Here is a 26,295-nt window from a genome sequence, read left to right as displayed (position 1 = left end):
TTTTCAGTTCTTCGAATGACTGTGCGCGCGAAGAACAAGGGTGATGATCGGGCTAGCGAATACGGCAGTCAGAAACACCCGGTTGCAACTTTAAATGTAAAATACAAATATAGAGCCTTGACAATGTCGTGAGGCTGTATATATATATATATATATATATATATATATATATATATATATATATATATATATATCTTATATATAAAAGAGAACGCACAAATCCTTTGTTCCCTCATCACGCTAATACGGCTGAACCAATTTCTTTCATTTTTGGGGGGTTATTAGGATTTGGACCCTAGATGGTTTTTATCATATCACTTTAATTTTCAATTACCAGTGTCTTGAGATAATTGACCATTCAAGTGTCCATAACGTACAAATCCTTTGTTAGTTCATCATAGGTAAAAATAAACGTATTTATATGCAACCCGCATGACCGTGTCACTCGGCGGGTTAACATAAATGACAGGCGATATAATGTTAACATTTACTGCAATCTACTATGGTTTTTATCATATCACTTGAAAGCGAAAAAGTAAAAATTATCTAATTAACAAGGTTTATTGCGTTCCGGGGTGACCCCAGCGAAGCGGGGTGAACGCTGCTAGTATATATATATATAATGTTCTGCAGACCTTTGTGCAAGTTAGTTATAATCCTGGGGCCCTGCAAAATGTTCCCAATCTGGCCCCGCATCACCTAATGCCGGCCCTGCTCACAGACTAGAATTAAGACACTACTTGTTTCGTTGTGTATGTGTTTATTAGCAGAAGTATTTTACTTCGCCCGTAAGTGATATATTTATTTTAGATACAAGTTATTTTTATGAATAAATGTAGGATAATTTGGGCTTATATGGACAGTAAAAGAAAAATGTTAAAATTTCTTATAGATATTGAATCATAATTTGACAGCAAATATTACAGCAATGTAAACCGTTACCTTGTCTTTCCTCTCATAGTTTTCTTTCAAAAATATTTGAATGGTTGTCGAAAAAATAAACATACATGCCTTACTGCAATTGCCCAGATTTAACAAAATGTATGTGTAATATGGGCAGGCATTATGGAGAAATGAGCAGGTGTCTCTCATTGGTACTTAAATTATCCATGAGAAACTACGAGCAAAATATAATAATGGATAAAATGATACTAAATACTGAACAAATTTAAGCCGTACAACATTACAAAATATATGAAAGCATTAAAAGGAAAATACATAATGTGCAATGCAATATTCTTAGCTACTTGAAAACTACAATGTTAGACACAGAAACCAACTGTGATAAATTTAAATGTATATTATGTGACACAATAAAATATAGTTTCTGCTCATCATTTACTCATTTCAGTTAATTTCCAACGTAAGCGCCATTTGCTGTTACATTACGGTTAGAAGGCAGATCGCAGAACCCGCTGACTGCCTTTGTCATATTGCCGATTTTCACCATGCATGTGATAAAAGTTTAGTTAAAGGTCGATCATTGTGATCACGGATTTAAATGCTTGGCACAAATTTGTAATGTGTATTCTTTCAGTGGTATTAAGTTATATTTGTCAGTTGATTGTAGCAAATTACTCGAAGTCAAACAGAGGCGTACTTTGAAGTAAAATATAATTTTTGCGCTTCAATATTTTTCAAAACATTCTCTTTCAAGATGAAAAAGGTATGTATAATGTGAAAATGTTTCATTGTTTATCTGATAATTGTTCAGTGCATGCTAATTATAACTGCTCATTTTGTACAAAATGAATATGCCCATATTATAGGTAGTGACAATATTTAGTAATTTGCAACACTACAGTTAGAATGTAATCGAGCAGCTCCATCCTTTGCTGTGTAGTGATAATGCAATGTCTGTAGATTACCATAAACGAGCTGACGTTTTATATTCGAAAGATCATAGTGCATGAATTTCTTATATCCTTGATACTGAAATTAACAAACAACAAAATATAGAAATCAAAAAACAATTACCTTTGTTTTTCAAAATAACACAAAATAACAGTAGAGCCCCGGTGCACATTTGTATCCAGCTTTTAACTGGTGTACACAATGTTATCAACTATCAAATTCAGTTTTAGATTAATTCTGGTGTGAGTAATGCTCTGAAAACCTTAGTTCCGCTCATATTATCGAATTTCTCATATTACCCAAAACTATTCTAATCGTTGATATGTATCTTCTAGGTAACTTATTAACGTTATAGTAATAAGTGGTAAATATTTAGTATAGAAGGGGAAAATGTATGGTTCTTCTCACATCGTCATAACCTGTGAAAGCGACTTGTTGAAATTGTCCCGTGTTTTGTTCAAATGTTCACAAAGAAGTAGTAAGTTGCTCGCCAGTTTCTAACTAAAGAAATCCTTGCCTATGAATATACCACTACAGAAACAATACAGAAAATAGATACTTACCGGTAAACTTTCAGACAAATAGTTAAACAAAGACACTTTCAGGTGTACAACTTCATTCCTCTTCACTGAATAAGGCAAATCGATTTGTAAAAAGAACGGCTGAAATGCCTTTATATAAGCCAAAGGTGATATTCCAAGTCCTGCCTCTGGTGACACACAAAATGTCTGGCCTACCCACTCAGTAATCGTGTGCGGTAATTCCTGCTCTATTTCTGCAATACCATACTCGCTTAAAAGAGGACATAACAATTTTATTATTAAAATGTATATATAATTTGAGATATATATATATATATATATATATATATATATATATATATATATATATATATATATATATATATATATATATATATATATATATAATATTATTTAAACATATATAATTTGAAAATAAAGAAAAAAACATATATTTCTTTGAGTAATGTGAAGAATTTCGTGTACAACACAATCTACCAAATAACTCTTTGACGCTTAAATATGAGGCTCATAGCATTATTCCATTATGCCTCTATGCTGACTTTTTTCATATTTACTTATATTTAGGTAAAAGAAAAAACATACTGCCGTGCTATTAGTTCAGAACAATTAGACTTAAGTTAAAACTAAGAATTTTTGTTCACAGCCGTCCAACCTTTTAAAACATAAAATGTACTTTCCACAATAAATGTATGCAAATACATTGTTTTTGCACTTAATTTATAGAAGCATAGTTTATACCGTATAAAAGAGATACTTCATTAATTCAGCTTGGCGTGTTTGTAGATCCGTAACGAAAAGCTAATAAGCAGATGATGACTTAGAGATAAAGGAACAAAATTTGGCCAGTCTCTGTAAAAGTTTTATGTTCCTACTAGTTGTGAAAGACATAACATAGTTCACATTTGTAGCCTAGCTCTCTGCCTCCATTAAATGATATCATAATATTTTGATAATTTTGTACAAAGCACTAACAGTATCACAAAATCCTTTGTTGCGAAATGCTGAGATTTCGAGAGTTGGCTCTACTTATACCAATCGTCTGGAATCAAGTCACAATGTGACAATTTAAAAGAGTTCACAGCTCTTTCTACACGTACTGCAAACAACATACTTGGAAGAAGTTGTAAAGATGTCATTGAAGGTGTATCTATGTAAAAAAAAAAAAAAAAAAAATGTCGCCTATATTGAAAATTTTTGGAGATTTCAACGAGATGAAAGATTGCTTGCAAATATATTTGCAATATTTTTGTTCAATATTATCATGAAATAATTAAAATAGAAGCAAAAGACAAATATGGACAAACATTTTTTACCTGCCAATACTGTACAAGGAATTCCCAACAATCTAGTTTTGATGCTGAATGCTGAACATTGAAACTTTAGACCTACGAACAAGATTATCGTGGATTCAGACCTAAATACAGAACATTCTATCAAGACTTATCAAGTTTTTTCTGCCATGAAATTGTATAGAGATTATCTGCAGAATCCCAGTGTTCAGGGGCGTTCTGGTTATATTAGGGCCTAGGCCGCGGTTACCAAGGAGGTCCTTCAGACTATAACACCAATTTCTAAAATAGCGTACAATTAACATGTGTGATGAGGTATCACGTCATGTAGTTGTAAATTTGTTGTTACTTGGTATTTTTTGCAAGCTACGATTTATCATTAGTCACTGGATATTTCATGTTTCAGCGAGTTGTGTTAACATCTATAAAGGGCCAATCAGCCCAGGACCAGGGCCCAACTGCCAAACAGAATGAAAAAGGGCCCTGGGCTCAAACTGCTCAATGTAATGAAAGAAGGGCCCTAACCACCCAATATACTGGAAGAAGGGTCCAAGGCCTCAGGCACAAACTATATCACAGTTTCCAGTAATAAAAGACCATAGTAAAATATTCGGTAACAAAAGAATCCTATTAAAAAGTTAACTTCCTGATGGAAAGATGGAAGAGAGGTGTGTGTTGGGAGCATAATAACCAGTGATTTACCGAATTATTTAGCCTTCTTCTGTTTTAGCTTTACTTTCCTTTTCTATTGTTTTCATCAATTAGCTTTGAAAGGGCCTAGGCCGCGATTGCCAATCCCAACGTTTGTGTCTAAAGATGAAATTAAATATAGATGATGTACACAGTGTAAGTGTTATATCAAGTGAACAATCTTCTCGCTGTCTTTTTTCATGAATTAGAAGTGATCCGTTCCAATCAGTGAACAAATAGTCAAGAGAATAAGTCATTGGACACGTAAGGGTGATGAATACAGAAATCGTTCGAGCTAGTCTTACATGGTAATACATTCTTAGCCCTGGAATTCATACTCAATTTCAGCACCTCTTACTACATACATTGGAAGCTGGACAACCACAACTCCTTATTTTATATTTTTATAACTAATTTATCACAAATGACTTTATTTCATTAGTAACAATGTTTTGTAATGTCTGAGATTGTTAGTAAAGAACAATTTCTGACACTAGTTAATTGGGCTATTATTTTAGAAGTAAATATAAATAAGGATTATCGCACATATTCTGAACTGTTTTCGGTCATTTAAATCTGGTGTTACCATAAACTTCATATACTGGCAGAGTGGCTTACTTTAACAATAATATTTTGTATGGCTTTTCCAATGTGAGTAACATTTGTATCTAATTAAAGAATCAGATTAACTGTAAAGAATTAACAGTTGTTAAAGAATTTATAATAATAAAACAAAAATGAAATTAAATCTTTGAGTTTTACGTCCCATGGTTATGTCGGTTAGGCTAAAGTAGACGCTGATGATGAGTAATGAATGAAATGGTGGAATGAAGAAAGCAGGAGGAAACGGGAGAACCCCGAGAAAACCCAAGCACACGGTGTTTGTCCACCACAAAATTCACTTGGCGGGGGCTGGGATTAATAACAAAACAAGCATTCAGCAATACATACGTGGGAAGCCAGAGCATCGCAATGCAAATATGCGGCCTGAAATACCAACACAAATTTAATTCAACAAATGTAGGGGTAGTGCGCACAGTACCGGACACCTAAGGTTTTTTCGAATTCACGAGATAAGTAAGAGGTACATCATGCAAGTAATGCAACCATATTAAAGTTGGACATGTATTATATGAGCTGACGTAAAAGAAACTACAGCAATGGAGAGCGTATATTTTTAAAATGAAAATGAAAATCAGGTTCAAATTCACACATACACAAAAACGTTACCCAGTACCGGACACAACATAAAATACATTGTTTCCTTTTATATGCAATGAATAGAATGATATATGAACGTAAATAACGTCTGAAGGCACTTCTATAAATATTTAAGTAAATAAAACACATCTCGTTGCAGAAACAATAATAATACAAGCAAAGAAATGCCAAACCAAATCCCAAAACTGAACAAGGAGTGTGAAAATGTGAATTAGTCCTATCTCACCTGAACATAAACATGCACTAAACAAATTTGCACCGATTACATAAATAATAGTCAAGATTCTCTTCATTTGTGCATGCAACATGAGCCCATTTGTGACACAAAATACACTGCATTCACTCTTCGTCCACTGTTTCAGAACAAATAATGCATTCAGTGATGATGGCTTTTAATACACTGCTGCACTTATCTGTGCCACCGGTGTCTAAATTCGGTTTTTTTCTTACTGACTTCTTACTTTTCTTTACACCTGTCTGTTCGCTTTCATTAGCTACCTTTTCATTAGCTATATTTTCATCTACTTGAAACTGTATGCTCTTCAGTTTCGTTTCTTCTATCACTTGTGCTTTGCTTCCTGTTACGTTTTTCTTCTAATGTTTTCCTGTATGGCGTAGATGTTAGAATTTGGCTGGTTTCACTTCTGTTTCTTCTCATTGGTAACTTGCTGTTTGTTTCGCTTGTGACTAAGTAGATCTCTTGAGCTACTGTCTGAAATTGTCTTGAAGTTGACGGCATACTAGGGTCGAATGAAGACCTTTCTTGAGCTGAGCGAGAAATCGTGCTAATGGAACTGTGTTTCACACCCTATGAAGTGAAAAACTTCTTTTTGTTCATTGACAGCAATTGGTTGTCCAAGTCCTTTAGATGATTAACAAGCTGCGTCTCCATTTCTTCTGAAAATGTTGTATCAAAACGGCCCATTTGAGGAGTCATTTCTATTGTTTCCAATTTTGAAGTCTTTCACTCTATCCTCTAAAGTGCTCTTAGGTACCAGAAAGTTACATGCTGCTACCCTCAGACTCATTTGCCCTTCCATGACTGCTTGCGTTGCCTTCCTCATATCCTCTTCCACCCATTCCCCCCTTTCTTGCTTGCCATCTTGCCTGGAAAAACAACAACGAGAAACGCTACTATTATAAAATTTCCGTAACGACTACATTGTGTCCTTGTCCGATACTGGGAACATACATGCTGTCCGGTACTGGGAAATTAACAGGTTAACATATAATGTTGGATCACGTAGTAATACGTTCCGTAATTCAATATTTATTAGCATTCTTGGGTACATCACACAATAAGAGAAGTCATATATGTAATAAAATGCTCACGTGCTTACCCGTACAGTCGACACAGTAGACAAAACTTAACATACAGCACCAACGTACACAGCAATTTAGCTACAAACGCCAATATCTTTCTCCACGCTGGCCTGATAGAAGTCACAACTTGCTCACCTACACCTTGAACTTACACAATGGTGATGATAACCAATACTCGTCTGTCATCTATCGGATACGGACTCTACAACTACTGCCCGGTACTGGGTAACGTCCGGTACTGTGCGCACTTCCCCTATATCAGCATACTAGAAGATTGTGACATTAACTAAGAATTTTAAAAAAGTACATCGCACCAGAATGCTCTGTGCGGCAGCTGTAGTAAGACATAAGAAAACATGATTGATTGCCATAGGGCAGGTAGTATAGTGCTTGAAAGGATAAAACAGATTCTTAGAAGAAGAATACAAAACGTGATTTTATTGCATATACGTACATAATGCACGATCGTCACCAAAATGTTAAGAGATAAATGAATAACATTTAAAGTAAATGAAAGTATGGAGAAGGTAATAAATAATATTTTGATTTACACGGGGTTACATGTTCTCGTTCTTATGTTAAGACTACCATATGCATATTTCATTATAATAACGGACTGAGTTTATGGTTGCGTACTTACACTTGGTTGAAGTCCATGATCAGGCACAGTGAATTGACAGCTGAGTCTGCACACCACTAACGCTAAGATTGTAGAACGCCACTGTAAATGATGTTATGCGAATGCATTGAGGTTCAGTTGTGATTGTAATGTGATGATTTTTGTAAGATTTCTAGAGTATATATATTTATTTTCCATACTTTCATTTTCTATTTCGGATTTGAGAAAATGGGATTGTTTATTTTCCCTTGTGAAAGTCTTCCCTGTTTATAATATTTGCTTTTATCTTTCACTATTTTTACCATGATGTTTTTCGACACTTTATTTAAAATATTTCACTTTTACTTGTTTATTGTTTGGTTTCCCCGAGAGATTAAGAAAATACTTCAGTTTTTAATATCACAAAATAAAAAAAATGGCTTAGTATGTAAACAAAAAATTGGTGGGGTGCCACAGCAATCTACTCTGTATTCCAGGATTAACTGAAAGTAAGAAATAAGAAGAGAAGAGCAAATGCTAATAGAAAACCCAGACAAATTACGTAAATTAACAAGATTGAGGGATGATCTAATCTATATCAAGAAAAACTTTATACCAAAACAATCGTTTGGACGAAACAGAAGAGTAGTGTTTCTTCCAGACATGTCTTTCTTGGGGGGCATTGCCCCCCGGAGCTCTGAGAGTGCTGCCCAAAGAAAAGACCAAAATACATTTATAATACTGTATAATAATAAAGAGAATAATAGCAGCAGTGACCCCTCCCCCGGAATACTAAGTGTGACCTCCTGGAACATTAGGTCTGAAAGCAACACTTAAGAGTCATTTTGCGCTAAGAGTCGAAATTTGGAAAATTCCTTGTAAAGTAGTCTGGACCCTTCAACGTATTGTTATTTACTGGAGTGCTTTATCAGTTGTTTCTAGAAATCTCCAAATAGAAGTATAACATTTTTATGGGAGCCCGTATAGTTTAACCTTTTAACTGGCACAGTTTTCTGGAAATGTGTACTGTCAGGTAGCAGACTTAGTACTACGTCGTAGCCACAAGAACCGAGGAACTATGAAATAATGAAAGAAAAATAGCACACGACAATAAACAAAACCGTTACAAAGACGTCCCCGCCTCACTAAGACCTTTGCTACTGTTTTGAAATGCAGTTTCTGTTGTTTATTATTATTAATATTATCTACTTATTAAAGCAGCAGTAATGTTCTTCTTTCAAGCAACAATATGCCATCTGTCATTCCGAAAGCCAATGTCGTTTCCGCATTATGAGCATTCAGCCATCTATTGACGTGTTTCCGATTTAAATGTAAGAAGAAAAGTTTTCAAGAGAGACCTTTGTCATTGCCCCTGAACATTAGTGACTTTTTAGTCAAGACATAGTACTACATCGTAGCAATTTCCACTGCACATATGCCGTAGTACTACGTAATAACCAATTAAAGGATTAATATAATAATTAATGACTTTCCCTATAAATTGGTATATGTTACTGTCAATGTTAATTTTAAATCTATTTAGTCTAGGGGCCACCCATAGGTCATGTTGGATCGAAAAGGTCGAGAGCAAATTATTACTGGACTTTGTCTAATGGTACTAGTGGATGATTTCTGGCTTGGTCATATGTTCTGAAAATCGTGAGTTTTTTTTTTTTTTTGGCAATATGGCTACCAAGGTCAGAGGTGCCACCAGAAGAAATACTCAATATCAGGAATCTTTAAATATATTTAAAACAGTTCGGTTTTGCTGAAAAATAACCTTCTACAAAAGTTGTTTACAATTAAATTTTCAGCAAATTCACTATTTTTACCTTTTTGTCCAGTCTCGTAGCGTGATCAAAAATTTAGGCGGGGGAGGGGGGCACTATTTCCTAAACTATCTTACAAATATCTGGACCGTACAAATCTCCATGTAATAGAGATAAGTAGATATTTCAGGGGAGGAATTTGAAGTATGTATTTGCTACACCCTTCCCTAAAAGTAGGTTTTAGGACGCTCTTGCCTAAAACCTACTTTTATCGCAAAAATTTAATTTTTGAATGTACTCTCCCAGAAATAAAAAGAACGCGGGTCTTTATGGTTTGACGAAGGTGTTTATAGACTGGCATTATTATACTGTGGTTCCCGATGAAGTTTAAAAACATTTTCTTGGATCTGGGTTCGTTCCACACTTGTAAAGTTATCATCAAATGCATTATTGACTATCTGAGTGAAAATGGAGCAAAAGAAGTACTAATAGAGGCAGAAATATTTTGACAAAAGTGATTGAGAGCGTCCTTAGTGGTATTCACTGTTAAGTTCGAGGCAGGGTTGCCAACCATACGATAATTTATCGTGATATATGATAATTTAAGCCTTAATACGATATACGATAATAGCCTTGCGATAATAGGTAAATATACGACAGTTTTAGAACGCACACTTTTTAGCAGTTTTTGAATGTGCAAATAAATTGTAGGTGTGCATTAAAGAATTATAAAACATAGATTTTTAAGTTATTCTCGCCAAAATAAATCAATAACGATTTGAGAATTGGTAAGCCTGCATCCCTGCATCCATCACATTTACGTGGAGGTGGCAATATTGTTTGTTCATGATAGATAAGTGATAAGTGATTCTGTGTTCAAAGGCTGGTTAGTGCGTGTTAGTGATAATGTGTATAAAGCCCGGTGTAAAGTTTGTAGAACCGAATTTACTGCTGAGTTGACTGTAGGAAAAAAAAAACTATGCTAAAGAGAAAAAAAAAAGTAAGTGCAGTGAAACGTGTAGGGCATGCCCAAAAGAAACTAGATTTTTCATAATCCACGTCTACTTCTCACACCTACAAGGTAAGCGAGCTGAAATAATGCTATGTGGTTTTTTAGCCGAACATAATAACTCTATGAACACGGCAGATCATTTAACAGATGTAATTAAAAGTGCGTTCCCTGATTCTAAAATTGCTAACAAGATTCAATTAGGTATAACTAAGGCAACGGGTGTGATAAAAAATGTCATTAGTAAATGCCATTTGAAGGAATTGAATGATCTCTTACAGAAACAAAAATTCAGTGTAATAATCGATGAGTCTACAGATATTTCGACTACAAAAAATATGTGTGTTTGTGTGAGATATTTCGATTAAAATAGTGCGAAAACACAAAAAAATTTTTTGGCAACTATTACAAATTTATTTGATAAAAATGTGGAAGCTGCACATGAGGTGCCACTGCAAATCATCTGTATGAGCTCTTATATAACGCTTTAATAAATAGTATTTAAATAATATCCCACTTGAAAATGTAATAGGTTTCTCATCCGATGGATGCAACACAATGATGGGAAAAGATAATTCTGTTTCAACTAGGCTACGTAAGGACTTCCCTGGAATTTTGTACAAAAATGTATGTCATTCGTTGCATGTGTGCAAGCGAGGCGTGTAAACAATTGCCAAGAATCTGCGAAGATTTAGCAAGGGACACTCATACGTTCTTCAAACATAGTACGAAAAGAATTGCGCAGTTTGTTGAGTTCGAAGAGTTCTGTGACATCGAACCGCACAAAATATTACGACCGCCAGAGACAAGGTGGCTGTCATTGTTAAGTGTTGTTAAACGATTGTTAGAACAGTGGAATGCATTGAGGATATTCTTTACCTCAAAGTGGGAAGAAGAAAGACTGTATACCGCTGAGTAGTTAGCTAACTCTTTTAATGGTAATTTTGTACGTTTATACTTCATATTTCTTGAATGGACTTTGCCAAAATTTGTGCATCTGAATCAGTACTTTCAAAGCGAAAAGTTGGTGATTTACGCCTTGCATGAAAAAGTGTGCAGAACATACAAAGAAATACTGCTCTGCTACATGTTTTCTAATTATGTTAACAGATCTGACCTTGCACTTATAGACCCTACGAACTCGAGCCAATTTCTGCCGTACACTCAAATGTGCCTAGGTGTGAGTGTTTTGATATTTCATTAGTCAAAATGAAAATACTGTAGAAAAATCCAAAATAATAGATTTCTACTATAGGGTGCAGCAGTTTCTTAAGTTTGTACAATTAATAGACGATCAGTGGACAGCACTACCTTACGCGGTGTTTCCGGAAGATCTGCGTTCTAAGGAAGTAGACAAATTTCTTGCTTTCATCAAAAATGCTAAACATTCCCATGGAAATCACGAATTTTTAGAATTGGGAAGGGTTGTATTGGACATGTTAGCTTTGCCACGTACTAGTGCTGATTGTGGACGTGTATTTTCAAAAATGAACTTAATAAAAACAACATTAAAAAACAAACTGCAGTCAAGTACAGTTACTGATATAATGCTCGCCACCCAATGTGTACAAAACTGTGTCGAGTTTTAACCCAGTGGATTAATGATCGGATCGATGAATAAATCCAACATATATGGAGGTACAAATAAGGATAAAAAAAGATGATAAGGATAGTGAAACCGATGTGGAGTTCGAAACTGAAGATTACTAGGTAGGTTTATTATATATTATTGCTATTATTAGTAGTATTATACTTGTTTATCACGTCTATAACGAATATACGATATTTTTTTGTAATATACGATAATTTTAAGGACGAAAATCGATAATTTTGTTCTCCGAGGTAGGCGACGCTGGTTCGAGGTCTATTTCTATTCGCAGAAGCAATTCAGATTTTACAGTAGCAACAATTCTCTCTGAAATCAGGTTCCAGGAAATATATGGATGTTATTCAGTGAGTGAAATGTCTTCAAGATGCATGTGAAGTTGAAGACCAAGATGCGGCAATACGCTCGCATATTGAAGTTTCCAACGTTATGCGACCCACGATCGATTATTTCAGTTCACAGACAGATGCAATAAGTCAAAAATATTCCGTTATTGGAATATATTCATCAATGTTGTGTTTCCAGTCTCAAGAGATATGATTTGAGCTGACAGAGCGGGCAACTGGGTGCTTCATGTGTCTGCTCACCGACGGGCCCTTCCACTGTTGTTTGCGTTCGGAAAAAAATAATTATTCTAGATGGGGCTCAGTTCATTTGGAACATTGCTTGAAGCTTCAAGAAACATACAAAAGCATCCATGAGGAGTTCATGAGAGGTCAGTTTGTTGTCCAAAAAACAGATCGAAACTTTAATGGAGTTGCAATGGACCAGGCACTGAAGAACTGTACAACAAACTCGCAAAAGATGCAAGAATAATCATTGAGATTATAAGACAGAAGGAAGCTGTTGCCCAACGCGATCTAATTCAACATGAAAATACCAGCATAAAACACTTCCATCGTAGGAAGTGTGGGTTCCAGGAAAATTACGTGTACACGCTTCACACGAATCCTCATTAAGTGTCACACAATCAGATGCCGATGATGTGAAAAAAATGTGAATTTTATCTGTGAAAGACAGAACCCATTTGATTTAAATAATTGTAGTTTGCACAATGTAGTAACTGGAAAACAGTATACGGAAACCGACGAGAACTTCAAGCTGACGTGCATGAGCATTGGCGATAGAGAATACCTTAAATTTCGCGAGGATAGATTTATTTAAAAAAAAAAAAAGAGTTGTTCAGTCCTCTGGCGCGAATAAAAAAACCGAAGACTCAATAAAAAATTTGACAACAAAAGGAAAGCATCTGAAAGTATGAGGATTATTGACATAGCTAGGGAGAGGGGTTATTGTGCTACGAAATAACTTCAACTTTGTTTTTCCTAACCAAAGACGGTTTCTGTCCAAATCAAACAAATCTGAAGCTATACAGAAACTGGACAAACAATTGCCTGAAAAGCCCACTTAAACTCTTTCTGCGTCTTCATTAGCAACTTCAGCTGCACTTGACTTCATGCTTCATGTCCGTGTTGTTGCTGCGTCGGCTGGAAAGTCGGTGATGACGTTTGGAGATTTTACACATCACATCTTTTGTACAATTCTTTCGCTAGCACAAGGATCAAATAGAATCAAGGATAATAATCGATGTGTATAAAGAGTGTAAAATCGTACGAACGCCTCAGAAGATGTGAGAGTCAACCCATTGAAATTACCATCAATGGTGCAAAAACCCCAATACCAAAAGATATGCAAGCATTCTGGACATGTTCTCAAAACAAGTGCAAAGTACAAATGTTCTTCGCTGACTATTTGATGAAACAGAGTCATAAATTGCAAGGAATGAATGTGTATGTTGGTGGGTTAGAAGTTTGTGGGGGAAAGAAGCATTCGCATATTAAATGAGGAAATAAGCGATGTTCCTGTTTCGCAATGCAAACTAGAAGCTGATGAGAGGATATTATTTCATATTAAGCATACAGTCTCTACTCGAGCATTAAACGTCTAATTCTTGCATCCTTTGATATTGATGCTTTCATTTGCGCCTTGTAATATTACCAGAAAGACTTCAAAAGTCACGGATTAGTAGAATCATGGGTATTATATGGGGCTGGAATCACTCCACGGTATGTCTCCATCCATATTATTGCTGAATGTTTGCGGAGTCCCGTGATTGATGTCTTACCGGCAGCCCACGCTCTAACTGGATGTGACACTACAAGCAAAGTTGGCACTAAGCACTCTGCTGTTACCACAGCAAAGAACATGGCACAGTATCTCACTGAATTCGCCAAAGAAGAATTGTCAGAAACTATGATATGTCTACAGAAACCTCTCTACTGCAGATGATGTCAAGTATATTTCCATTGATGGATAAATATAGAATTCACCAGTATCATCGCATGAAGAGTTTGGATTTTTCTGAACTACCGCCAACCTCATCTTCGATACATCTTCACATCAAAAGAGCTTACTTTCAATGCTACAAGTGGTACCACATACTTGATGAAGCCCCAGATCTCGACCCATCTCAGTGTGGTTACACAGATAATGGTGGCGAATGGATCCCAAAAATGACACTGAAACTCTTCCTATCGACTCCCCATTCCCCTGCACTTGCAAAAAATGCGCAAGAAACACGTCTTGTAAGTTTCGCATTAATGTCATGTCTTGTCAATTCTGCAGTTGTGAAAGCAGCGAATGTAAAAATTCCTTCACGTAATTTTGATGTTATCGAGTCACGTCTATTTTTATAAATCACATCTATGTGCAGCTATTCGTGCAAAAAATGTATATATTCTAAACTAAATAACACCTCAATATCACTTTATTTGTTTATCTATTGCAATTATATTCCAAATTAGTGTTGTACTTTGTACAGAAAAATGTAAATAAGGTCTTTGTTTGTACGTTCAGCGTAATCAGTATTTGAAGTAGTGGGAGAGAAAACAACTCATACAATTAAAAAAAATAATAAACAAATATCAGTATGTCTAACTTCAAACTTAACATGGTAATAAGCGAGACTATAATTTAAGTATCTTTTCAGAATAAAATTATTTTCTGTGAATAGGATTTATATTTAGAATTCAGAATACGAAGATACATAAAAACTGTAGGTATATACAAAAAGAACTTGTTAATACTGGCTTTACTAAATACAGTACGACTTCTTCTACTAAATACCATAAAAGTAAATAAAATTAAATTTGACGTATACGTTTAAATTATATATCAGTATTCAACTTTGCGTGCATTTTTGCTATAAAAATAAGTTTCAGGCAAGGGTGTCCCGTCGTGAGGGTAAAACAGGGAGGTACATACCCAAACTTTATCCCCTGAAATATCTACTTACATCTTTATCATATGGAGATTTCTGTGGTCCAGATATTTGTAAGAAAGTTTAGGAAATAATGTCCACTCTAAAATTTTGATCACGCTACAGCACTGGACAAAAAGATAAAAATAGTGAATTTGCTGAAAATTTAATTGTAAACAACTTTTGTAGAAGATATTTTTCAGAAAAACCGATCCGTTTTAAATATATTTAAAGATTCCTGATAGTATTTTTTCGGCGACCTAAAAAAACTCACGGTTATCAGAACACTTGACCAAGCCAGAAATCATCCACTAGTACCGTTATACAAAATTCAGTAATAATTGGTTCTCGACCTTTTCGATCCAACAGGACCTATTGGTGTCCCACGCAGTATATTGTAATTATTTGGAATTAACCACTGATTTCAGTAAGTTCAAGGATCGTCGCTGAAGAAACAAAATATATTTAATGCATTTTAATCTACATAAAGACAACTTATTTTAGAATGATTATAATAGATCCTACCGTGACATTTACTGTCACGTTACCCTCTGTTTTCTTAGTGGAAGGTGATTTTCCTCAAGCTTTGTAACGTAAAGCTGCAAATATCCTTATCGTAAGAACAACTGCGCAATATTTGAGATCTCAGTTTAGAAATTTTATTACATTTAATGAAATACCAAATAAATAGGTGTTCGGAAACAGCTTCAACACGCCTTAAGGGATGATTTCTGGTACCAAAAGTGTAGACCACCCTTAACAGTTAATCTACTTACTTCAGGCGTTACTTAAGAGGCTACTTAAGGGATATTCTATCAAAAGTAAAGCAGAAAGTAAAAGTCAAACCATTTATGATAGGTCAGACGAGTGCCAAGAATTGAATGCAGATACTCTCTATATTTACTAGATTTCGATTCGATGACATGATCATCATAGATATTCTGCCATTACTGGCAGATCACTTGCTGCAACTGAGCAGCTTCCATGCTCCACGGTTTTCCGGTAAGCTCTTCATATTGACGTAGGATTTCTCAATTTTAATATCATCCATTAATTATAGTCTTCTTCACCCCTTCCTTCCTTTCCTACCACTATACCATCTAGCACGTCTCTCATGATACAGTTCCTTCTTAGCTAATGTTCCAACCAGTTTATCTTCCTCTTATAATATCTTAAATTGTTCTTTTCTATCCCACTATTTCTGACACTCTCTCATCCGTTTTCCGCTCGACCCAGCTAATTCTCTCTATTCTTCTCCATACCCACATTTCAAAAGCTTCGAGTCTTTATAATCATTTTTGCTTAATTTCCATGTTTCTGACCCATACAATACATGGTGTCATGTCAGAAGGAGCCGGACAAAGGGCAAGGAGAGAAAGGTCTGACAAGGAGGGTGTCCGAAGTGTGAATCTCAGATTTCAAAAATGTTTGTGCAGATCGTTAGGGAGGCTCATGGAATAAAGATCGACACAACAAATTTCGGCGGAATCCCATATTTGGGTGGGGCAGTGCCCCTTTTCGACTGTCGGCTTTTGTAGTAAAATTCAGCCTTTTGATTTGAAAATTGACTTATTTTTGTCGACAATCGTTATCATTCGTCTTTATTTGCGTAAAGATACTTCAATTGTGGGTCGAGGATCCGTGTGTGTGTGTGGTCCCCAGTGGCGGATCTAGAAGGTAAAAACTGGGGGAGGTCGACCCCAGGCTATGATACTATATCATGAGTTTACTATAAACTTTCAAGAATATATAGACCCTAAATAATAGTTTCAATTATTTTTGTCACTAAAAAAACTGAGGGCTGCCCTCGGCCCCGGGCTAGATCCGCCACTTGGGTTTCCCTCACAGGTATGATACATGTTGCTCCTTCATTTTGACGAGCTGAATTCAAATGTCACTAAAAGTTTTTTGAGGAGCATATGTGCGGCATTTGTCTCTACCTAGTTACTGGGATGCCGAATCACAAGTTGAAAGACAACTGAAGGGCTTGAAATAGAACTGAAGGGCTGAAGTTTGGCAGAATTCTCGCTTACTTTATGTATTGTATGTTTTACAGTAATGAAACTGCTCGAAAAAGTGTTCCGCGCAAAGACTTTTGCAGCACCAACTACATTTCAGAAGTGTTATATCTTCACACTCATCATATATGATAGAGTCGTTTAAGGAAAATAAGAAACTCACTGGATTAACAAATTCTGGCGGCCTCGCATCTACATATCCGGATTTATACCAATTATATTTGAACACATCATGGTACCTTGGCGATGATAGTTTTTCATAAAATAGAGGTTCCAATTGTTACGTTGTAAAGTTGTATATCAATTTGGTGTAAATTTACGAAATCTCTCATTTTCCTTACAAAATTCTTCCATATTCTAAAGCCCCAAATATCCAGTGGTAGTACAGCCTAAGTTGCTCAGGGTGGAATTTGTTTACATAACGTTTTTTCGTCCGGAATGTGTTGCTGCATCTCTTTCTCGTTAAAAGATGATCATGAATCTACGAGCAAGAGACACTTTTGTTTCCTATGTTAGGAACTAAAACGTCACGGATTCACTCCTCCAAATGCAGCTCACCCATCTTTCCAGATTTTGATGCAGAAGCCTTAACATTAGGGGGCTGGAATAAAGTTTTCTTGACCTGTGCTCCAAAGTTTCCTGTCGGATCTGGGAATACAATCTATGATGGCCCAACTAATTTTCCACTGGCAGACATAAGGGGTATTATTGTATAGCTATGAGATAAGGCATTTTTGGATTGTGCAGAAGCTTCTACTTTTTTCCACACCTTCTATGCCTAACATACGATCATAGTGCAGTTCCATTGCAAAAACACTTTGATCAGAATTGTAAGTATTGTCTATATAGAATTCTTGTAACGTATCCCTGACTTCTAGCTGGAAAGATATGGCCGAAGTTTCTATTTGTTCTGAAGTGTCAACGTCTGCTCGCGACACGAATTTTGCTATATCTCGCTACACAATATTATGTTTCCGTTTAAAACTGGTGCATCAACTTTTGGGACCCTTAAAGTTTTCAAGATTAATTTCTTTCGCTTTTTCAGTTGCCCATTTCCGAACATTCATGTCATGTACCGGCATGAAATCTCTTTTGGCTTCAATCCATACAGTAAGCACTGATTCTGCCAAACTTCTATTTCAAGCCCTTCAGTTCTCTTTTAACTTGTGATTCAGAATCCCAGAAACTAGGTAAAAGAACTTTTAATGACATATTTGAATTCAGCTCTCAAAATGAAGCGGGAACATGTATCACATTTGTGAGGCAGACCCCCCCCACACGCATAGGGATCCCTGACCCACAATTGTAGTATCTTTACGCAAATGAAGACGAATGATAACGATTGTTGACAACAACAATAAGTCAATTTTCAAATCAAAAGGCCGATTTTTACTACGAAAGCCGAAAATCGAAAATGGGGCACCGCTTCACCCAAATATGGGGTTCCGCCGGAATTTGTTGTGCTGATCTTTATTCTATGAGCCCCCCTAACGATCTGCACAAACATTTTTGAAATCTGAGATTTACACTTCGGACACCCTCCTTGTGAGTCAAAACGGCCCCGCGTCTAAAGGACCCGGGTCAGAAGGGTTCCGCAACAAAAGGACCCGACTCAAATGGACCCGTGACAAAAGGGCCAGAGTCAAAAGGGCCTGGGTCAGAAGGATCCCGCGACAAAAGGTCCACATTAAAAACGCCTGAAATATAGCCTGAAAAGCCTGAAAATATACAAATTGTTATTAGATTAAAAATATTCTGTGGACAGTACCTGATTTATTTGTGTTGAAAGAATATACATGTGGAGAAAATATAGGCTTCGTAGAAAATATTACGAAAGACCAGTAATAAAAACGCGTGGGTGGAGGGAAAGTAAATGTTGCAAATGGGTATTGATGCGAAACTTTCGATCAATGGGTTATGGGGCTCATGGCGGATACCTTAAATTTCATGTATTTAAAGTCCATTTGTCCAGTTCATTGCATCATTCAAGAAAATTATAAAGTTTCAATGCACAGCCGGAACAATTCTTTCTTGCTTTTGTTTCCCATACTCTTAATGAATTCGATTGATATATTATTAATATATATCCTGGTTGCCTTTTCATTCCTCATGTCGGATATTGATTTTTCAAACTCATCGCAAAGAATACTAAAATATTTATCATCTTCGCCTACTTCATTTTCTACTCCAGCATTTGGGCCATGGTCTTTTTCTATTCTTATATAAGTCCTTAACATATTCTCTCAATTTCCCTAAGACTTCATTTCTCTACCTGATTACCTTCCCATTCTTATTTTGTACTGCCATCGTGATATCTCCTTGTTTCCTCCGAAGTTCCATTGATTTCAATTCCTTGTACATTCCTCATCTTTCCGAACTCTTTCTAATTCTCCGGTGCTTGAGGTCCCTAGTTCGACCCCAGCTTGCGCCGTGTGGACATTGTGGTAGACAAACACCGTGCTCGTGGGTTTTCTCGGAGTTCTTCCGTTTCCTCCCACTTTCTTCATTTCACCATTTCATTCATTTCAAATAATCACCGTCTCCTTTAGCCTAACCGGCATAATCGTGAGACGTAAAACTTAAAAATTTCATTTTTCTTTCTAATTCTTCTATTTTCGCAATTTTCTTTTGTAAAACTCTTCTCTTGCTCTGTTTGTTACTCTTCACAACTAGTTGTTTAACTTTGTGTACATCTTTCTACCTTCTTCTATATCAACTTGTTTCCACAATTTCCTCTCCCTCATTTTCTGCGACATCTGTTCTGTAACCCAAGGTTTCTTAACCATTTTGTGTTCGCTGTAACCTACTACTTCTGCAGCCTGCTGTATCTTCCCACCCTCTGCTACTACCTGTACCTATTCATCGTTTGAGTATTTTTCTTCATATTTTTCATCCAAAAGATTTCTTATTTTCTCGTTTTTCCAACTTTTCTGTATTCAACATCTTGTTGGCTATTTTTCTTCTGGCTATATTTTTCAGTTGAATATCAACTTCGCCTAGCACAAGGTTATGATCAGAGTAAATGTTACCCCTGGAAAGGATCTTCGAGCTCGTAAAGCTATTCCGATATCTATCCTGAATCATAGTACAGTCTATCTGATATCTATCGTCGTCTATTGGGGATTTCCATGTATATCTTCTGTAGTGCCGATAAAACAGTTAATAGTGAATTGTGTCTACAGAAAATGACCAATCCGTCTCCCTTTCATTTCTTTCGCCCAAAGATCATTTCCCTACGATACTACCTTCCTGTTGTTCTACCACATCTGCATCGAAGTCTCCTATTACAATAACACATGCATCCCTCTTCTTTCTGTCTACAATTTCTTCTATTTTCTCATAATTTTCATATATATATATATATATATATATATATATTATATATATATATATATATATATATATACAGGCTGGTAGGTAACTCCACTGAAAAACTTTGGGAGGCGATTCCTTATATGAAGTGAAAGAAAAAAGTTCTAATAAACATGGGCCGAAAAACGTCCCCTTTCAGAGTTATGATCCATTAAAATTCGAGAAATCACTTTTCAAAACTCCCTAACTTAGAAATTATAGGACCTATCCCAAGCAGTTTAAGGAATTATACAGGAACTAGTATTTACTCTATCTAAATATCCATGTTTTACCATCCTCCATTATCGGTGAAATGAACTGTAAAAAAAAGTTAAAGTATAGCGATACTCCTTTAAGTACTAGTGGTGCGCTCGTTTCGCTGGTATCGGTGAATTCTGAAACATGGATATTTAGATAGAGTGTATACCAGTTTCTTTGTAATTCCTTTAAACCGCTTGAGATACGCCCTATAGTTTCTAACCCTGGGTGTTTTGAAACGTGATGTTTCGAATTTTTGGTAGTTCATAACTCTGAAAGGAGACGTTTTTAGACCCATGTTTATTATAACTTTTTTCTTTCATCTCATATAAGGAACCGCTTCCCAAAGCTTTCCGTTGGAGTAACCTACCACCCTGTATATATGAGCATTACAGTGGGTTGGAGTTACCTACCCCTGTATTAGGTCCATAAATATCAATTTTCAGATCAGGTTGTCTCCCCCCAAGGATTGTTTCTTTTATGATGTCATGTTCAAATTTTAAGGCAAATTGGATAATAATAAATGATGGAAGGTTATTTAATAACGACACACCCAGTGGGCTCAACTGACCTCCAGTCGAACCACTTCTTTGCAAAAATTGTCTTTTATCTCGTCATCCTTATCTTCTTTTGGGCATATATATGGGTGACTGGTAATTTCATTGCATTTCTTTCAAATGGATTTTCTACAAGTACTTTGGAACATTTTCACCTATATGAACCGGGGGTCTCAAATCAATAGTTTCTGAGTTATTTGCACATGCGTGATTTCTTTGAAATTTGCCAGCTAACGAGAGGGGCGCTAGAAAGTTTCACCCTGACCCACTTCCAAATATCGTAGAGCGATGAAAGTTTACGTGTGTAATCCCGCATACCTATGTAGATCATTTGGTAATGTACAGCTCATAACTCTGTACCATTGCTGTGTTATAGGTCCGAACGTGAAGTAAGGTGTAGTGGCCCAAAATCCATTACTGCAACTCAGAAAACAGCTTGGCAACATCTTGAAGTACGAAGTACTTAATCCTAGGAAATGAGTGAATTGTTGGGAAGAGGTGGAATGAAGATGGTGTGTGGTCAAAAGAAAAAGTGAACTATAACGGATTTCATACCATGGTCTTCCATCTGTCTAGTCAACATTCGAGCAGTGAACGTGTGCGTTGTTTTCCAGGAGGCAAACAAATTTTGTCAGCATGCTTCGCTCTGTTTGTATTTTTAAGAAGCTTTTCTTAGTGCTACAGTGCTAAATGTGTTATTTTGTTATGACTTTCTAGTGTTTACATTTTCATCATTGTAGAAAGCTTATAACATGTCATTGTAGCAATGTAAGTTTGTTATTGTAGCAATTCGTATGTCAATGGTCGTAACTTTGTTTTGAGTTATTAAAGCAAGGTATTCGATTGGTATTTTTTCTTTATTTCCTTATTTAAGGATTTATGCAAGACAAATGTTCGGACCTCCAACTTCGGGGTCACATCAGTCTTTTAGGTGGGTATAGGATTTGGGAAGGACCTGGCTCTGGTCTTCTAGTAGGTACCATTCCTGCCTTCACCTAGTGGGAGTGAAGAAAAACCAAGAAAAACAGTCAAACCAGTTACAGTGTGTCGACGTACCACCACCAAAGGAAGTCCGTGCTCAACTCTGAGCGACCAAAGTGATTATCATTCTAATTGCGATGAGCATGGGGTATTCCTACTTGCTTTACTACTTGCTTTCCAGGCAAAGGGTACTACACTTAACAGGATATACTATGCCTCAATGCTGGGTGCGTTGAAATCCCAGGTGAAATGCTGACAAAATGTGTCCCTCTCCTGGAAAATAACGCACACGTTCAGTGTCCGAATGGTGACCAGACAGATACACGACCCTGGTTATGAAATCCGTTATAGTTCGTGTTTTCTCTTGATCGCACACCACCTTCATTCCACCTCTTCCCAACCACGCTGTCACTTACTAGGGTCAAGTACTTCTGCAATATTGCCACGCTGTTTTCTGAGGTGCTGTAACGGATTTTGGACCACTACACCTTACTTCATCTTTGGATCTGTAACACAGCAACGGTGCACAGTTATGAGCTGTACATTACCGCATAACTTACATAGATATGCGGGACTAGACACCTAAAATTTCATCGATCTACGATGTGTGGAAGTGGGTCAGGGTGAAACTTTCTCGCGCACCTCTAGTTAGTAGGCAAATTTCAAAGAAATCTCACACACAAATACCCTTATACAAACACACACAATTATATGTACATAACGGCGTGGATCCAAGAAGGAACCTATAGAGGCTATAGCCTCCTCTTGATCATATCCTTGATCCGCCCCCATATATATATATATTACTCTATGTCCTATGTAACCCGGAGGTTCAATTCCGCGTTCACTCTCATATCTAACATAAGTTATTTCTTATTAAAAATTGACAAATAGCAGTTTACTTTTGGAGCTAAATTTGCTTCGGACTAAGATTTCAAAGAACGCCTTATAACTTCGCTCGTATTTCACAAAAATATGTTGCATTAGTGACTGCAGCATAAGATCACGGAAATGGAGCAGGAAAGTTCAGTGCGGTGACCCGTAATTTTTATTTTGTTTTGTCTGGTTGGTTTAAAGAAAAATATATTAGTTTCGAGGAACCGAAATAAATGTTCAAAAACAAATTAACGTGGCCAACTTCTACTGTCACTAAATTTCCAATTTTGTTTCAAAAACCGGAAGGATTCACCTTTTTTGTATTCGTGTGTTACTGTTTGTATCGAATAAGTATTACTTGTTTCAAAAGTTCAGAAAACTAATTGGAAAAGGGAAAAAGTCATGAATGGCAAATTACACTCTACCTTCTTCATACGGTTTAAAGAGTGTGCTAGTTAAGATTTAGAATGTCAAATTATTCTCGGGAGTCAAATATCTCTGCCTCTCATATATTGAATTAATTGCAGGGTAAAGTTAAAGCGAAAGATAAATGTTCTTTATTTTTCTACAAAACTACAAGGCATTATTTTTATACAAACCTACAAGGCTTTATTTTCATAAACTTAAAAGACAAAGGATATAAAATGAAATAAATTTCTACTATTACGAGGGAAGCCAATTCGTTAAGCTCGGAGCCTTAAAGTGACAGCATTCCTTATACCAAGATGAAAAATACAACTTACGGTAAAAACAGCGCTCGTCCACTCATGTCCAAGTTAGGCTATATCGTTGGATTAAAATTTAGAATTTTAATGAATTCTGGATCATAGCTTGTCTCTTCCTTACCCTTTTATATACAATGATTTTCATCATTCTAATCCTGAGGTTCTCTGTAATAGCTTTCTTTTTCTCCTAATGGTTTTCAACGCTACGTGTCTGTCTGAGAACCTCATTAGCTAACAAGTTAACACTGCTTATCTAAAAATTCTTTTCACCTAATGAACTAAGTATTATCATATATGTTTTACTATCTAGAATTTCATTACGTAATTAAGCATTATTTTTTACAATTGCTATCCCTAAAAACAACAAAAATAAAATTGATTCTTTGAATAACTTTAATAGGAGTAAAACGTCTTAATATATTTTATACAATATGATGAAATATTTTTTCAAACTCAGCTCTTTGAATTTCATTATACTCCCCCACTGATGAGGAACTGTTCCTGAACATCACCGTAGGTGCGGTGATTTTAGTTTAGCGTCCCGTTCAGCAGGGAGGCTATATGGGACGTGGACCTACTGATTAAGGTTAGTGTAAAGAGACAAGTTTTGCCGATAGATGTCACTACAATCTTCGTATCTGTCCCATGTATTTTTTACCTTTCACGAAAATTTACAACTTCTTTTTCAAATTCCAACCTAGAGAGTTCAAATTTTTAGAGAAGGAACTTCATAACCTATCAAAGGGAACAATCCGTGCCTATTTTTTATTTAGAATTTTCTTTATTGTTGAAACAGTTTCTTTGTAAAAGTTTTATATAACCATTTCAACAATCAAGCAATTTCAACAATGAACAAAATTTTAAATAAAAAATCGGCACGGATTATTGTCTTCGATAGATTATGAAGTTCCTTTTCTAAAAATTTGAAGTCTCTAGGTTTAAATTTGCAAGAGAAATCGTGCATTTTCGTGAAAGGTAAAAAATATATGGGAGAGATACGAATACTGTAGTGCCATCTATCGCCAAAACTTGTCCCTTTACACCAACCTTAATGTGGAATCCGAACCACATGAGCTTCCGCCGGGAATCGAACCCGGTCTCCCACGCCAAAGGCGCGTACGCTAACCGCTTAGCCACGAGGGAGCTCCCTGAACATCACCGTAGTGTGTGTCGATCCCTTCCTTTTTTCAAACTCAGTTCTGCACACACTGTGTGGGGTGACGTAAAAGGGTTGTTTGCTAAACACGTACACTGTTCGGTGCACTTTGGATATATGTTGTAGGAGAAACAAACCATTATGACAGTTTGCCACATATGCACTCACACAAAAAGTACAATTAGCATTTCGTGATTGTGCATAGACCATGATGAGGTCACACTATCTTAACTCCAGGTTGATAGTTTATTAGTCTAACATGCAAGCTGTGATATGGCGACAGTCCTTTTTGTAGTCCATGATCCCTGGACGAGAAACATGGCGATAATTAGTTACATACGTGGCCGCTGCTTATGGCTTATACACTGAAAGTCTCATTCCAGCACAGCCGGAGACACAAAAAATTTGTTGTTGTAGTACATTAGGGTGAATTTGCGCACGTAGAGTCCGCACTGCGGTGGCATATTGCAGATTTTGCATGTGAGGATGTAACCACGGTTCGTTTTGAAGGGGCACTATGCTTTTTATTGGACCGAAGATTCGAATGCAGGCATCGTAGTCTGCTGGTGGCTTCAATAGGGCTGGTGAATCCAGGCATCGTAGACCGCTGGTGGCTTCAATAGGGCTGGCGAACTCAGGCATTGTAGACTGTTGGTTGCTCCAATGAAGATGGTGAATCCAGGCATCGTAGACTGCTGGTGGCTCCAATAGGCCTGGTGAATATCGAAAGAACTCGAACTCAGGCATTGGAGATTTCCGGTGGCTCCACTAGGGCTGGCGAACTCAGACATCGTAAATTGCTGGTGCCAGGTGAATTCAAAATATAGCAGGTGAATTCCCAAAACTCGGGCGTTGTAGATTACTGGCGCCTTGCTTGTTGAAGGGTGGCAAATGGTGGCGTGATAGATTTCGGTATAGTGGTAGGTGATAGGAAGTGGATAGTTGTATTTTTCGTGTTATACTTTATACCAGATTATATCTCGTTATGTGAATGAAATTTTCTTTTAAAAAACACTGGTGGAGTTTGAGGTTCAATAGTGGTATAGTAAAAGTTTGAGTGCAGAAATGATATTGTAATTTATTTCACCATTTTTGAAATGATGAAAAGGAAGTCTAGAAGGGGAATTCCTGTTGAATGAAAATGGGAAAGGGGAATTGTAAGAGCGGAAAATAGAAAAAGGATATGTCACTGCGGCTATGGTATTATTGT

General features: G+C 36.4%; 1 protein-coding gene across 2 annotated transcripts in view; it reads right to left on the bottom strand.

Moving 5' to 3' along the window:
* The window catches only part of LOC145678425 (alpha-1-inhibitor 3-like), a 2,648,409-nt gene that overhangs the window by 949,314 nt on the left and 1,672,800 nt on the right, over positions 1 to 26,295 (bottom strand). For both annotated transcript variants that reach the window (XM_081748543.1, XM_081748544.1), the window contains exon 15: positions 2,418 to 2,646. In XM_081748543.1, coding sequence (XP_081604669.1) covers positions 2,418 to 2,646 — 229 coding nt within the window. The remainder of the gene's footprint in view (positions 1 to 2,417; positions 2,647 to 26,295) is intronic.

This window comes from Thermobia domestica, chromosome 2, assembly GCF_964235325.1.
Source record: "Thermobia domestica chromosome 2, izTheDome1.hap1.1, whole genome shotgun sequence".
NCBI classification, from domain to species: domain Eukaryota; kingdom Metazoa; phylum Arthropoda; class Insecta; order Zygentoma; family Lepismatidae; genus Thermobia; species Thermobia domestica.
Note: the sequence above shows the minus strand (reverse complement) of the source record. Positions and strands in the feature narration are given on the sequence as shown.